The 13,843-nt window shown below is 36.0% G+C and overlaps 1 protein-coding gene across 2 annotated transcripts; it reads right to left on the bottom strand.

Annotated features, from left to right (window-relative positions):
* Window positions 1–478: 478 nt before the first annotated feature.
* Window positions 479–12,845, bottom strand: LOC126757112 (protein late bloomer-like). Of its 2 annotated transcripts, none has more exons than XM_050470735.1 (5): window positions 11,944–12,845; window positions 1,377–1,535; window positions 1,154–1,309; window positions 884–1,081; window positions 479–829 (listed from the first exon to the last, which is right to left on the bottom strand). In XM_050470735.1, the coding sequence occupies exons 1-5, from the start codon at window positions 12,001–12,003 to the stop codon at window positions 758–760; spliced, it is 645 nt and encodes a 214-aa protein (XP_050326692.1). In that variant the 5' UTR covers window positions 12,004–12,845; the 3' UTR covers window positions 479–757. The 2 variants fall into 2 exon arrangements, with proteins under 2 accessions (XP_050326692.1, XP_050326693.1); XM_050470736.1 differs by lacking the exon at window positions 11,944–12,845 and adding an exon at window positions 3,160–3,446.
* Window positions 12,846–13,843: the final 998 nt, after the last annotated feature.

The raw sequence follows: 13,843 nt of genomic DNA, 5'->3' as shown, positions 1-13,843 counted from the left end.
GAAATTTAATAGAAGGTGCACTATGATATTCTGATCGGACAACTATATCACATATCTCCCATACAACCTATTATTCATATTTTTTAAACTGAAAAACCGCTGGCTCGAAACCGGTTTTAGACTCATTGTCTCTTAGACAAAGTTGTTCAGAATGATCCGCAGAACATTATCCGCATACGCGATTTTATTGGAAAAAAATCGACCCGTTCTAATGTAGATATATCCATATGGGTTTGTTTAGTATAAAGAACTGAACCATTTCAATCAAACCGCGGTTTAGAGATACTCATAAACCGGTACAAGAATTTTCTGAGTGGTTCGATACACTGAACCCAACCGCTTGCATTTTTGTTGTACTTTGTAGCTCTGGAAAATGCCCTTTACAAAGTCGTAGTTTAAATATAAAAGAGCATTCTTTCAACTTCTTTATTTTTCCACACACTTTTCAAAATGTTAATGCAAAATAAAATCCACTGGGTTGCAAATAAATATGTAAATATATTTTTAAATATATATTATCTAACACTGTACAATAATTATATTAGAGTTATTTATTCGATTGGCTTGGAGGTACATGTGACATTGCATAAAAGCATTCATTGAAAGCTAAACTGTTATTAATATTAAATGCAAATATCTAATTTAAATTTAAATGTAATAAAAACGTTATTTATAATAAAATCGTTTCACAATTCATTAAAAGCTACACAAGTGAGACTCAAATGCTTATAAGCTTTCACATTAACTAGACAAAAGCTTAGTAACTAAAACGCCTTTTGCGATTCTGATAATGTATTGCCAGTATGACCGTCAAAAGCAGAATGAGGCACTGCAAATAAATTTATTTAAAAAATACTTGACATGAAAGCTGCGTTATACTCACACCAAAGGCCAACAAGCCATACTGCTGGTATGCCGTAACAGTGGCCTCATCGGCGAAAGCTTCTTCAACCTTAGGCAAACAACCTGTGAGGTAGAGATTCAAGGGATTTATGCAATTCGATTCCTTGCAGCAACTGGCGGGTGGGGCGCGTGCAATGCGTATGTAATCCTCAGCAGAGTTAAGGCCACAGCAGGCATACTTTAAGAAAAATAATTAAATGAAATACATACATATATGTATGATAAATGCAACCACTATTATTGTACATACCACCGACTGCACTGTGTCCATGGAACCCGGTTGCAGCAGCTCCTTGCGCCATTGCTCCTCTACGCCTTCCATGGCGTAGCGCTTGAAAACATCGCGCGTGCTCAAACAAATGAACGCAACTATTACAATGATCAGCACGAAGATGCAGGTGGCATACTTTATAAATATATAAAATTAGTGGTATTAAAAAATTTATAAACATAGAAATAATAATTTCTTTTACCGTCCACAAAAGGCGCGCCGATTCGCGCATTGTGCCGAAGCAGCCGAAGAATGATATGAATAAGATGACACCACCCATAGTAATGAAGCCGATGGCATAGCTCTGTGGCATAGCGCCCCAGCCAAGACCACCGAAAACTACCACCAGGATACCCAAGATCTGGAAGAAATAAAAAAGAGAAATTTTTGTAGACTTTGGAGTTATATGCAATGTGTTGAGGTTCAATAAATGCTTATAATCTAAAACTTGGTAAGGTTGGGCATTTTCTAATTAGAAACTACAATGCGTGTGAAATCCTTCATAATCTGAAGTACATGACATTTTTAAGCAAGAAATCAATCGTTTGAGTTTTCAAAACCGATAATGGAACTGGTTTAAGCAAAAAGTATTCCAAACGATCTCACAATCGAAAACTATAACCGGCAACTGTGATATCTTGCTGCCTCAAACATTCTCGATGAACTTCTGAGCATGAATAAAATCGAAAACCAGGTTTCTGACAGTACTCCAGTTAAGCCCCTCTGAGTTATTTAATGAAAGAACACAGAAATTTAAAATTTATTGGAGAATGTTTATTATTATGATTCGACACAACATTCTTAGACATTTATTTTTTGAAGACCATCTTTTTCAAAAGTTGGCCGGGGCTACGTCAATGTGTTCAGTCTAATTTTTGATGGTTGGTTCGAGCATTTTGACTGGACACTTTTTTGCTCCAAGGCTTGAATCGAAGCGAGATTGTCCGCATAGACCTTAGACTTTACATATTCTCACAGGAAAAAGTCTAAAGGTGTGATATCACACGATCTTGGTGACCAATCGACTGACCCAAAACGTGAAATTAACATCAACGTCGGATCTTCTTGGAATTTTTCAAGAGCCAATAAAGCAAAGCGATGTCACTTGGGAAGGTTGAGTGGCTTTAGTTCTTAGACGCAAGCTATATTTTGTCCACTTTCAATTTAAGATCTAGACGTAAAATGCGCCAAGTCGTTCAATACGGCTGTCCGAATTGCTACGAACGGCACCGAATTGACTCTCCACGGTCTACGTGTACACTTTAAACTACAGCTGCTTCACTGTGTGCTGAACGTGGTCTATTCGGTCGAATATTATTCAATAACGAATGCTGGGTCTCACAATAGAACGCTCAGTATGCCGATTATGTTGACGTTGAGTGAATCGCGCGAAACAATTCTTTACAGAACGTGATTTTTCGTAAAAAGTTGAACGATTTGTAAACGTTGTTCAGGCGGATAAAAAAGGCTATTGAAAAAAGTTCCTTTACTTGGATTATCCGTTACTATTAGTATTCCAGTACTATTAGGGATAAAATTCAAAACAATAAAAGGTGTTTTTCAGACATGTGGTTTTCAAGAAGAAATACAACACATATGTGACCAAGAATTTAGTTTTATTATGAGATAAATTTTTGTCATTATGCTTTAAAAATGATTTTGATTAATGATTAAATTCCAGTGAAGAGGCCCAATTTTCGTATTAATAGGAGTCGTATGTCGCACGACCTTTGAGGCCACGCCACAGGCCCACAACGCGAGATAATGCGCTCACAAAAAATGTCAATAAATTGATTTTACTTTACTTTTGAAGAAATATGAACCAATGATTCCCTCTACTCATAAAGCAGACCTCTCAACAATGGCTTGTGGAGGATTATCATCATTCGAAGCGAGAATTTTGTTTATTAATGTGCCCATTTAACCAAAAGTGAGCTTCATCGCTGCACAAAAATTTTCTTGTGTGGCTATTTCACCGAACTTACTTCGCGTTTTATCGTTGTTTGGCTTGTAAGACTGCAAACCAAGATCCTTCCAAAAAATTATCCACAAATTGCTGTGCCCAATGGCGGTTGGACTCATTTGCGTCCTCTTCGATACTCTGTTCCACAGCGCATTATCCACTAGACTAAACGTAGGGTAGGACCGATCCATGGTTGCTCGAATAACCGACTCTGCTGAATGAATATGTTGACCGAACATTGGACGCAGTGTGCCATACGCTTTACTTTAATTTTGCTGAATCTTTGATAAAATCAAAACCGCGATATAACTACAAAGATTAAAAATTGTCTTACACCACGTAACAAATTGTCTAAATTGGAATTTTAGTTTTGTGCGCCTTACTTCTACTTTTCTCGCTATATCACAATTCTATGTCGAATTTGAAGCCTATCCTACATTACATTATACCAATAATATGGCAGATCTGTCTTTAATTACATACTCTGCTCTCTTTAATATCTGAGTCTGCTTTTTATTGGAATTCAATGTAAACAATAATATGTCAGTAACATATACACCATACTCTCCAGAGGTGATCTAGTGACTGATATTATGGAGGGACTTCTCCAGTCTGATTCCCCAAACGATGACGATGGAGCAGACGTTCCATTGCTCGACCAGGAAGAAGTTCGAATAGCAATTACCCGTCTGAAGAACAACAAAACGGCGGAAGCCGATGGATTGCATGCCGAGGATGGATTGCTACTGTGGCGAAGAACTAATTAGGAGCATGCATCAGCTTCTTTGTACAAAATGGTCGAACGAAAGCATGCCCGAATCTGCTCTGCCCAATCCACAAAAAGGGAGACCTCACAATCTGCGCCAACTACCGTGGGATAGGCCTCCTCAACATTGCATATAGGGGTTTATCGAGCGTATTTTGTCAAAGATTAAAGCCCACCGTCAACAAGCTCTTCTTTACAGTTAGTTAACTATTTTATATTCCATCTGTTTCATCGTTTGAGTAGATACCTTCCTAAATTAAAATTAATAGTTAAATTGTATACAATTTGTGGCCACGTTATAAGCTTTAGTTTACTAAGCAATAATAATTGTTTGCACAATATATTCTAAGCTTTGTTTAAACCGCAATCGGCAAAAAGCTGCTTATTACAAATTAAACGACAATTAAAGTCAAGCAACAATAAAGCTGCCGTAAATCTTTTCATTATCATGTCGCTTCGTTTCACTTCCCTTTTGAGAAAACAACTTTTACATAATTGAAGCTTGAAAACTTGTATGATGCCGACAGATTATTGATTCAATCATAGTATTTATAGTTTATAACGCAAATATTAGCGTTGCTTAACTCTGTTGGAGAAAATAAGGTCTGTAAGAGGGTGAGTGACAGGCGTGTGTAAATTAATTTTAAAATCCACAGTGTTCTCTGAAACAATCACATGTTGCATGACAAACGTTTTTGATGGGAGACATTGAGATGGACAAGCAATCGAGCTTGCATGCGTTCCGGCGCATAGGCTGGACACAGCACTGACTAATGGCGCAACTAATATGATTGCGCACGACAATTACTTAACACATATGTATTAAGTTTCGTACTTAATGTGCAGGCAAATTATAGCAATTTCCAAATTAAAAACGCATAAGGATTGGTGATAAGCGAGTGAAACCGAATTTTCGGTTATATATACATTTATTATGCACTATAGAGGTTGTTAAATATTTGAAATTAGTTATAAATTCATTTTAGAAGCTACAGGAGTTTATAGGGATGTTTGTTCTCTATGAAAATAAACGTCTCACTTTTCCTCCCATATATCACGAGTATTCCACGAGTTAACGCAAAAATAAACCGAATTTAATCTACGAATAACGCAAGTAGGTTACTTACGACAATTTCAGCGAAGCGGTGTTAGTTTGTAAATGGGCCCAAACGATGGCCAAACTGGAATTGTCGGTCATAAAAGAGTTGCTATGTATTTGGTGGGATTGGCAGAGAATCATTTACTATGAGCTCCGTCCTTATAGCCAAACTCTTACTTCAGACCTGTATTGTTTACAATTGGAGCTTCTGGTAGAAGCCATCGCCCAAAAGCGGAGAACTTTGGCCAGTAGAAGAAGAATTGAGCTTTATCTGTAAGACCGTAAATATCGATACAAACTCGCCAACTCCTGTGGTTGGTCCGGACAATGTACCAAGGATTACTACTGTTCCTGTTCATAGCGAATGATTTGCTAGGGAAAAATGCGCCTAGAAAAGCTTGTGAAAATCGACTGTCCAAGCTTTTTGCCAATAGGTTTCTATAAGAGTGGCATTATGAAATTACCTTATCAATAAATCGAATCATTCTCATTATGCTAAGTAGAATGCACAGAAAAAGCCTGTGAAGCTCGGCTAAAGGACGTTGGGGAACAGAGCAAAGTGAATCCTATTCAAAAATCTACCAAATTGCCTAATACCCAAGCTTTTTTGGCCACAAATAATGATATATAAGTAACTGCCAAAATAGAAATCCAGTTGCATTTGATATATATGAACTGTGACTGGCAACAGCATTCCGATTCAAATTATTTTTCGCATAGACAAAGAGCTGGGTGTGCTTAATAAAAAACTAATAAAATCAATAACTCCCATACATAACTTCACATATAAATTTTATGCATATCTCGATTGCCTATGCTGTTACATACAACCGTTAAATGACCATTACCATAATAAACTTGTTTGCAACTCTGTTGCGCTCGGGTATATAAAAATTGCGGCAAATCAACAAATTGACTCTTACGTGCGCCAAAATGAATTGCCATGTAGGGGTGTAGGAGTATACAAGAAATTTCTTTTGTGTGTACTTACATAAAGTGCATGTTATTATTGGGGGCGTATAATTGAAATTTTTGTAGTTGTAAACAGATAATATGATAATTCCAATGTCTATGCTTAAACGGAATATGCATAAATTAATATCAAAGTTGTAACTATTGGCACGGAAATGTTCCACTAAGAGTATTGGAATATCACATATGTACGTATTTAGCAAAATACTTAGTAAGTGTATATACTATATATGTACATATAGTACATATCGTACCTAAAATGCAAAACAGCATATCATCAAAAAAAATCGAATATCGCTGTCAGATATAGTAACCAATATATAACCATTTTCTAACCAAAACTCAAACTTTGTTTCAATGTGAGTGGTTTCTATTATATCGTATTTTCTGTAAACTTATGAAAAGTGATGTTACGTTATGCATTTTAGGTGACGATATATACAGACATACGTCGCATTAGGGGTATAATTTCTTCACATGCCGACTTCATTACTTTTTCGCATTTATTCGAACTTGATTAGACTTTGATTTATAGAATTGGTTACTCATACATAGTATAAATTCCCAACACAAACTAGCAGTCAATTATACACTTGTATATGACTCATGTTTACTTGAAGATTTAAGTTCATAGATACAAATCACGTCATCCATTTTACTTGGAATTCTTTCAATTCATTCAAAGATGAATTCATTATGTGTTATTTGGTGTATAAAAGCAAAACACCAAATGCAAATTTCTGATACGCAAACTAAGACATCAAGTGTCTTTTTTTAACCTTATACAATACAAAATTCAAAAACAGTTCTGTTACTATACACCATACTATCTTCAAAGCAATGACAGCACTTTGCTCCCATTGAAGACATTACATTACCTAAACAGCAATGAGGTTAATTCCACTGGACTTTGTCGGCAACGTCAAGGAGTTCACTCGCTTCTCGTTTTTCTCACCTTTAACACACAAATTTTCCTAAACTTAAACGGGTATAAGCTCGGGTGTTGTTTATATGTCAATACAAATCTAACTTTTGACTGGTTCCCGAGTAGGATGAAAACAATAAAGTGAAGATTCAATGAAAGCCAAGAAGCAACATATGAGAAATCATCAAAGAAACATGTTTCATGAAATTTTGGAAATGCGAAACCCTCGTTCAAAGTGGATTCCCTGCGATCTCTTAATGGACTGATTCACCGGATCAGAAATCATGGAAAACGATGGCAAAGTTGGGTCTTACAATTGCTTCCGCATGCACCGTATTCAGCTGGTATGAAACACAGAAACACTTCCCCTTCTTCAGAGTTCAAGGGAATCTCTGCTGTAATGATACCGCCGAGACTGAAAAAAAAAAACGAATCCCATCATGTATGACCCCCGGTTGCAAGTATGTTTAATAATAAAATCTGGATTTGCCAAAAAATTTTTACTTTATTTTAAAAAGCTTTCAGCATAACATTTTATTATCCTCAAGAACTCTCTTAAGGGGTTACATGGGCTTACGGGTTTCAAAAAATCAATTTTTTTTTTAAATTTAAATTCTACATCATCTTTAGAATATTGTCCTAAATTTTCAAGTTGATCCGAGTATTAGTTTCGGAGATGCAGCCTTGAGAACTTTGTGCTCGAGGCTAGCTAGGCTAAGTGCGCCGTCTTTTAACACCTTTTTCTCAAAACTGAGTTTTTGAAGACGGTTGACAAGATTTCTCGAGAACTACTCAACCGATCTTCTTAAAGACGTGGGCGAAGGATTTTTTTCGATTAAAACTACATTTTTTTTTTTCATTTTTTTGTAAAAATGTCTGCCAAAAATACAATTTACAGTTTTTTTATCCTTAGTCCAAGTTCTGAGTTAAGGTTTTAACTATAACACGTATTTTTTCACTTTAGATGATCCTGTAAGGATTTATCCTGCCAACGCGGGCGCATCTTTTTTCCGAGGGGTCACCGGAAATGACGTCGCAATGGACGAGCTTAAAATATTTTTTTACAAACATTTTAGAATTTCTTTGTTAATAGTATATATTTGTAACAATAAAAAATTCTAATAAAATATTTATTTTTTTATGTGAGAAAAAAATTGTTAAAAAAGGCTTTTTTTATCATAGGAAACCCATGTAACCCCTTAATTTCTTTCATTGTGTCAATAGTAATCTTCAAATAACTGAGTAAAGAGTAAAGCATATTTTCGCAATTTGTATGATTTTTTTAACCGCAGATCTATTCTTCAGATAAGAGAGTACCTACAACGTAACAAATAATTAAAAATCTTAGAGCTCTGAGGACCTTACCTATAACTCCAACATCTCTTCTTGAGAAGCTTTGAAACTATACTAGATTCTAATAATTATGTGGTCTAATTAGCTGACCCAAATAAATTTATATAAAACTTTTTTTTTCAAAACTTAAATTCTTTATCTGCTATCGAAAAAAAGGTATACTATACGTGTTGACTAGAAATCCCCTGAAGGACTCAAAGCTTATTCGATATATATTGACATTTTTAAATCGTTTTTGTAAAAACTTTTTTTTACAAAAATTAAATCTTTGCCCCACCCTATTGTGCATACACATTACGATGTACTCATATTTTTAGGTGGGTAATATTTCACTGCTTGAGCCAAATTGACAGCAACAGCTAATGGTGTTAATCCAGTTAACGCCATAGGCAACCAACACAATCTGGAAAATATTTTATGCGTGAGTATGTTGGCAGTAACCACAAGAATATGCTGGGACAACAAAAGAAATTTAGACGTGGAAAATTAAAATAAAATATTGACGAGCAAAAAACATGACAAATGCGTACACATATTCATAGATAAATAAAAACATGAAAGCGTCGTAAACGAGCAAGCTCAACTCAGCCGCAGTGAACTTTACCGCCTTGAGGTTGTGTTACGCGCGCTGCGGAGGAAGCCAAAAGACTTTCCTAGCCCAGTGTCTATGTAGAAGCATAGGTAAACTTGCTAGTTTAAATTAATACAGATGATATCATTTCCACTTCAGCTAAGTAAGTTAACACCACCACAACGGGTTGCAATGCGAGTCCATGCTTACAATGGGTGTGCGCACATTACGCACCAAGGTCTTCGTGGCCCTATCGTACGAAGCGTTAATGTGTACGGTAGGTCGTTAGTAAGTTAGATATAATCATATTTTTTTAGTTAGGTAGGCATATATAATATATACATATGTGCAATAAGTATGTTCAGCAACAGGAAAATTGTGCGTGAAAAAAATTATTAATTTCATTTTTTCAGCAGAAGATAATGAGCATGGATTTGATGAGTAAGAAGGCCTTAATTACGAGCATTTTGGACTTTGCATGTTTAGATATGCTTAGCAGTTTAAAATTTTAACTTTAACAGTTTTTTGTTTTGGGTTTTTTGTCAGAAATAAAAGAAAATCATAAACTGCTATAACGGCAATAATCGCTCATGCGGTGACTACGTCTATTAACAAGAAGAAACTGATTTGAAGTAATTTATTCTAATTGCTATAAGCATTCAAGAAGCTTTAATTTTTGAAGGATTTTTGCACTACCTTTCAAAATTCATAGTTGAATTCTAATATCTCTCCTTCTCCACACCAAAAACTTGATTCTACTCATGTACTAAAGATTCCGAAACTGTACTTTGCGATAATCCGTTTCAAATTTGCTATTAAAGTTACTTATACGACTCAGCGGTTTTTTGTTGCATATGAAAGAAGAATAGCTGTTATAATTCTTCCAGATCGTGTTTTTATAGAAGTCGGTATATATACATATATATGTATATAAATTAAAACAACAAGAAGTATAGCAATTAAATTGACTAGTCGAAGTAACAACCAAACCAAGTGCCGCCGAAATCACGAGCTTCAATTTCAGGGATCGGTTATTATGGCACCTCATCGCTGAACGAATGGTTTCAGCTGTATTTTGTGCGCTTTCAATTTAAGACCTCGACGTAAAATGCGCCAACTCGTTCCATACGGCAGTCCACGGTCTTCGTTTATACCCTCAACTACGTTACTATATTTTCTTCACTGCATGCTGGACCTGGTTTCGGTCGAATATTATCTAATAATGAATGCTGGATCTCAAAATAGGTGATGGTGTTGCGAATAGTACGCTCAGTAGGCCGATTATGTTGCCCATAAGTTCAGCACGCGAAACACACTCTTTACAGACTTTTTATATTGGTGATTCAGCTATAAGAACTCTTAACGTAATATCAGGTTCTTGAGACCAGATTCAACTTAAACTGCATACATATGTTGTTATTCGCACCAGAAGTCCTCTTCTACATTATTTGTTGTTGAAAGGTTTGATCCAGACTTCTGATTTTACTTTAACGCCTTTCTATAGTACGACCTTAGCTGTGATATCTTTATATGGGAACCATACGGTTTTCCATATTATCATTTACAACGCTAGATATCAGCAACTTGAAATCAAAGAATCAAAAAAAAGGAGGACTGCTCTTTCGCTCTTGTTTATTTTCAATATAGCTGATAGAACTATGAACCTTACGTTGGTATTGTGAACCGAATCCATATTGAATTCGTATTTAAATTTTTTGGCGTTTGACCTACAAACATAGCAAATAGAAAACTGAAAACAAGGTCCATAACCGTGTATATCTCTTAATATTATTTTATTGTTTAATATAACTCAGATAGATCTCTATTTTTATACCCTGAACAGGGTATATTAAGTTTACCATGAAGTTTGTAACATCCAGAAGAAAACATACATATAGTATATGTACATGGATTAAAATATCGAACAAAGAATTTGTGTCAAATTTTATATTTCTAACCGAAATTCGTGTGAAATGTTGAATAAGATTTGCGGTGATCCAATTTTATGAAAAATACGAGCCTACGAGTGGTACAAATCCTTTAAAGACGGTGGAGATATCGTTGAAGACGTGCCTCGTTCTGAACAACCTTCGACCTATTCAACTGATGGAAATATTAAAAAAGTGAAGGATATGGTGCCTGAAAATTGTCAGGCAAGTGTTAGAAAGATGGCAAGAGAGCTCAACATCTCTCGCGAGTCCGTTCGAATGATTTAGGTGGATATTTTGGGTATGAAACGCGTTCTTGCTCGACTCGTCCTGATAAAGCAAAATTTTTTTCATTGACATTGCGCATTCCAATCTCCGACGGGACATAAGCTTACGACTTTGGAAAAGCCTTTCAAGGACTGGAAAAATCGTACCGAGGATTACTTTGAAGACGACAAAATAAATATTGATGAATAATTAAATGTTTATTTACAATTTCCGAGTCCTTTCATATTGTAAATTAGCGCGACGAGATAAGTCGATTAAGCCATGTCCGTCTGTCTCTTTGTCTGTCAGTATATGCGCGAACTAAGTTTTTGAGATATCGATCTTAAATTTTGCACTGATTACACACGTTGCTTTCTCACCAAGAAGCTGCTCATCTTTCGGAACCGATTTTGGACCACTATAGCATATATGGAACATGGTTTGGAAATGGATGGATGGATGGAATCTTTTATTTTAGAAGATATATTCTCGAAATTTGGCATAAGTTATTGTTCAAGGCAACAATGCTAATATACAAGGCTACAATGTCTAAACAAATTGTTCAGATCGGATCACTGAAGCCTATAGCTGATCGATCAAAATAAAAATATAAATTGTCATAAAAGATTTGTAAAGGTACTACAAGTATAGCTACGCTGTTGCTGCTACTTGTCTCACAAAAATCAGTGTAATCAGCAGTTATTTCGAAACATTTTAAAATTTTCAAATCCCGCTCGAGCTTAACAGGCTTGTATCTAATTTGGTGTAATATACATACATATATTTGTAAATCGTAAGCTTTTAAACATTTATTGTCAGCACACGGTTTCATTGCCATTTAACGTCGCTCATAAAATTCATATTGTGATCACTGCAGGGTCTAAATCTAAATATTTTTTCTACTCCCACAATGCCAACAACTTACCGCCCACAGCATATTCAGCAAGAATAGCGCGTATTTAAGTGTGCCCGTAGCGCAGCTCATTTTTGCAATATTTCGTAATTTCTTTCCAATATATGTATCAACAATAATTGTAAAAATTTCGATAACACACTCTGACTGAGTATAATTAGTTATCCGGTATTTCGAAAGCGCGCCTCAATTCGTTTAAACCGCCAAATCACGACTACTTTTAAGCATCGCACATTAAATAAACACGCCACATACTCGTCGAGAATCATTAATTCACACACTTGGAATAAAATATCGCATAGAATACTGTCTACTAACACTCAGCATGTTATTCCATTCCATATGCCTTAGTACACGTAGATTGAATAATAAAGTGATTTTTTTCACGTTTCAACTTCTATGCACGAGTGTTGGCCATTGGCAAAAAATAGCGAAAAATTGTCGAAAACAATCTTGAAAGTCCACGCCAAGCATATGCTGGCATAAGTTTAGACGCAAAAACGTGAAATCCCCCCAAAAAACAACACCAAGCACTAGACACGCACAAAATAAAAGCCGAAGAAGGTTTATGCGTTAACAGCGAACTCACAAAACATACGCATACAAATATGTATGTGTGTGCAGGTAACTAATAATTTAAAAGCAATAAATTTTCAGATTTTTTCGCGTCCCAACTAAACACTCAATAGCGACGTCACTACTCTGCGATTCGACTCGATTATTGACTCGTACAGCCAACGACGACAACGACGATGGTGGCTGCTGTGGCACGACTCGACTCCGCAGCTACTCAAAAGCAAATGTGCTCAACAGGCGGCCAACTATCAAAGCATAGCTAAGCGTTTTCCAAAGCAAAGCTCTTCACCGAACCATTTGGCGAACCGGTGGAATGGCGACGCAACGGCCACGGTCACGAACAAACTAAATAGCGTCACGCTACTTTATTTGCATTTATTCGAGAGCAGCAGCGGCAAGAGCACAAAAACAACGCTATGTACTGCGGTGTATGATCAGTGAATAGCCGCGGCAACCACCAAGCTCATTACCAACAGCAGTAACAACAAATATAATTAATAACAACAAATGGTAGGCACATCAACTGTTGACACTGTTGATTTCTACACATGTATGTTTGCATGTACATACATACATATATGTGTGTGCATATTTACTCGTAATATATACAAACATGCCCACATTGAATGGTTTTCGCTTTGATTTTTTGTTTGATTTGCTCTCATTCGTCGTTTTTTTCTAACGTGGCGAGTGAGCATTTGGAGGCGTCTTAGTCGCTTTGCGGCAGGCGGTAGCTAACACATACATACACACATACGCACATATGAAAGCTCAACACTTTACCAGATGTTTATAGGCCCAGCAATCACTAGAACGATGCCATAACTTAGATGTGTAGTATAGTTTTCTGCTTCCAGCGGTATCCCCATCAAATGGCAAATACAGTGGTAACAGTCAGGGATTACATAGGCTTAATACTGAATTTAACCTTGTCTTTTAATTATGAAACTCCATAATATTTAACCTGAATTGAAACTTCTCTAATGAGATTTGTTTTGCCGAATCGGTCCTGTACCTTCATCTGTAAGAACGTATAACCGGATATGGTGCATATATTCTGATAACATCAAAATCATTGACCCAAACAATAGTTATTATCATTTAATAAAAATCCGTACGCTGTGGGTTTAGTGGACAACGATAACAAATCGAAATATGAACAGACTCCAAATCAATGAGTCAGCTCTCCCTCCTTGCCTAATACTTCAACTGTTAACAGCTATAATTAAAACTTTTCACTATCTCGACATTAACTCCTAATATTATGCCAGTCCTGAAATACAATGTGGCGTACTTTTACCAACAGTGTTATTTTTGGTTTGTACTATAAGGGATG

Source organism: Bactrocera neohumeralis, chromosome 4, assembly GCF_024586455.1.
Source record: "Bactrocera neohumeralis isolate Rockhampton chromosome 4, APGP_CSIRO_Bneo_wtdbg2-racon-allhic-juicebox.fasta_v2, whole genome shotgun sequence".
In the NCBI taxonomy this organism is placed as follows: domain Eukaryota; kingdom Metazoa; phylum Arthropoda; class Insecta; order Diptera; family Tephritidae; genus Bactrocera; species Bactrocera neohumeralis.
Note: the sequence above shows the minus strand (reverse complement) of the source record. Positions and strands in the feature narration are given on the sequence as shown.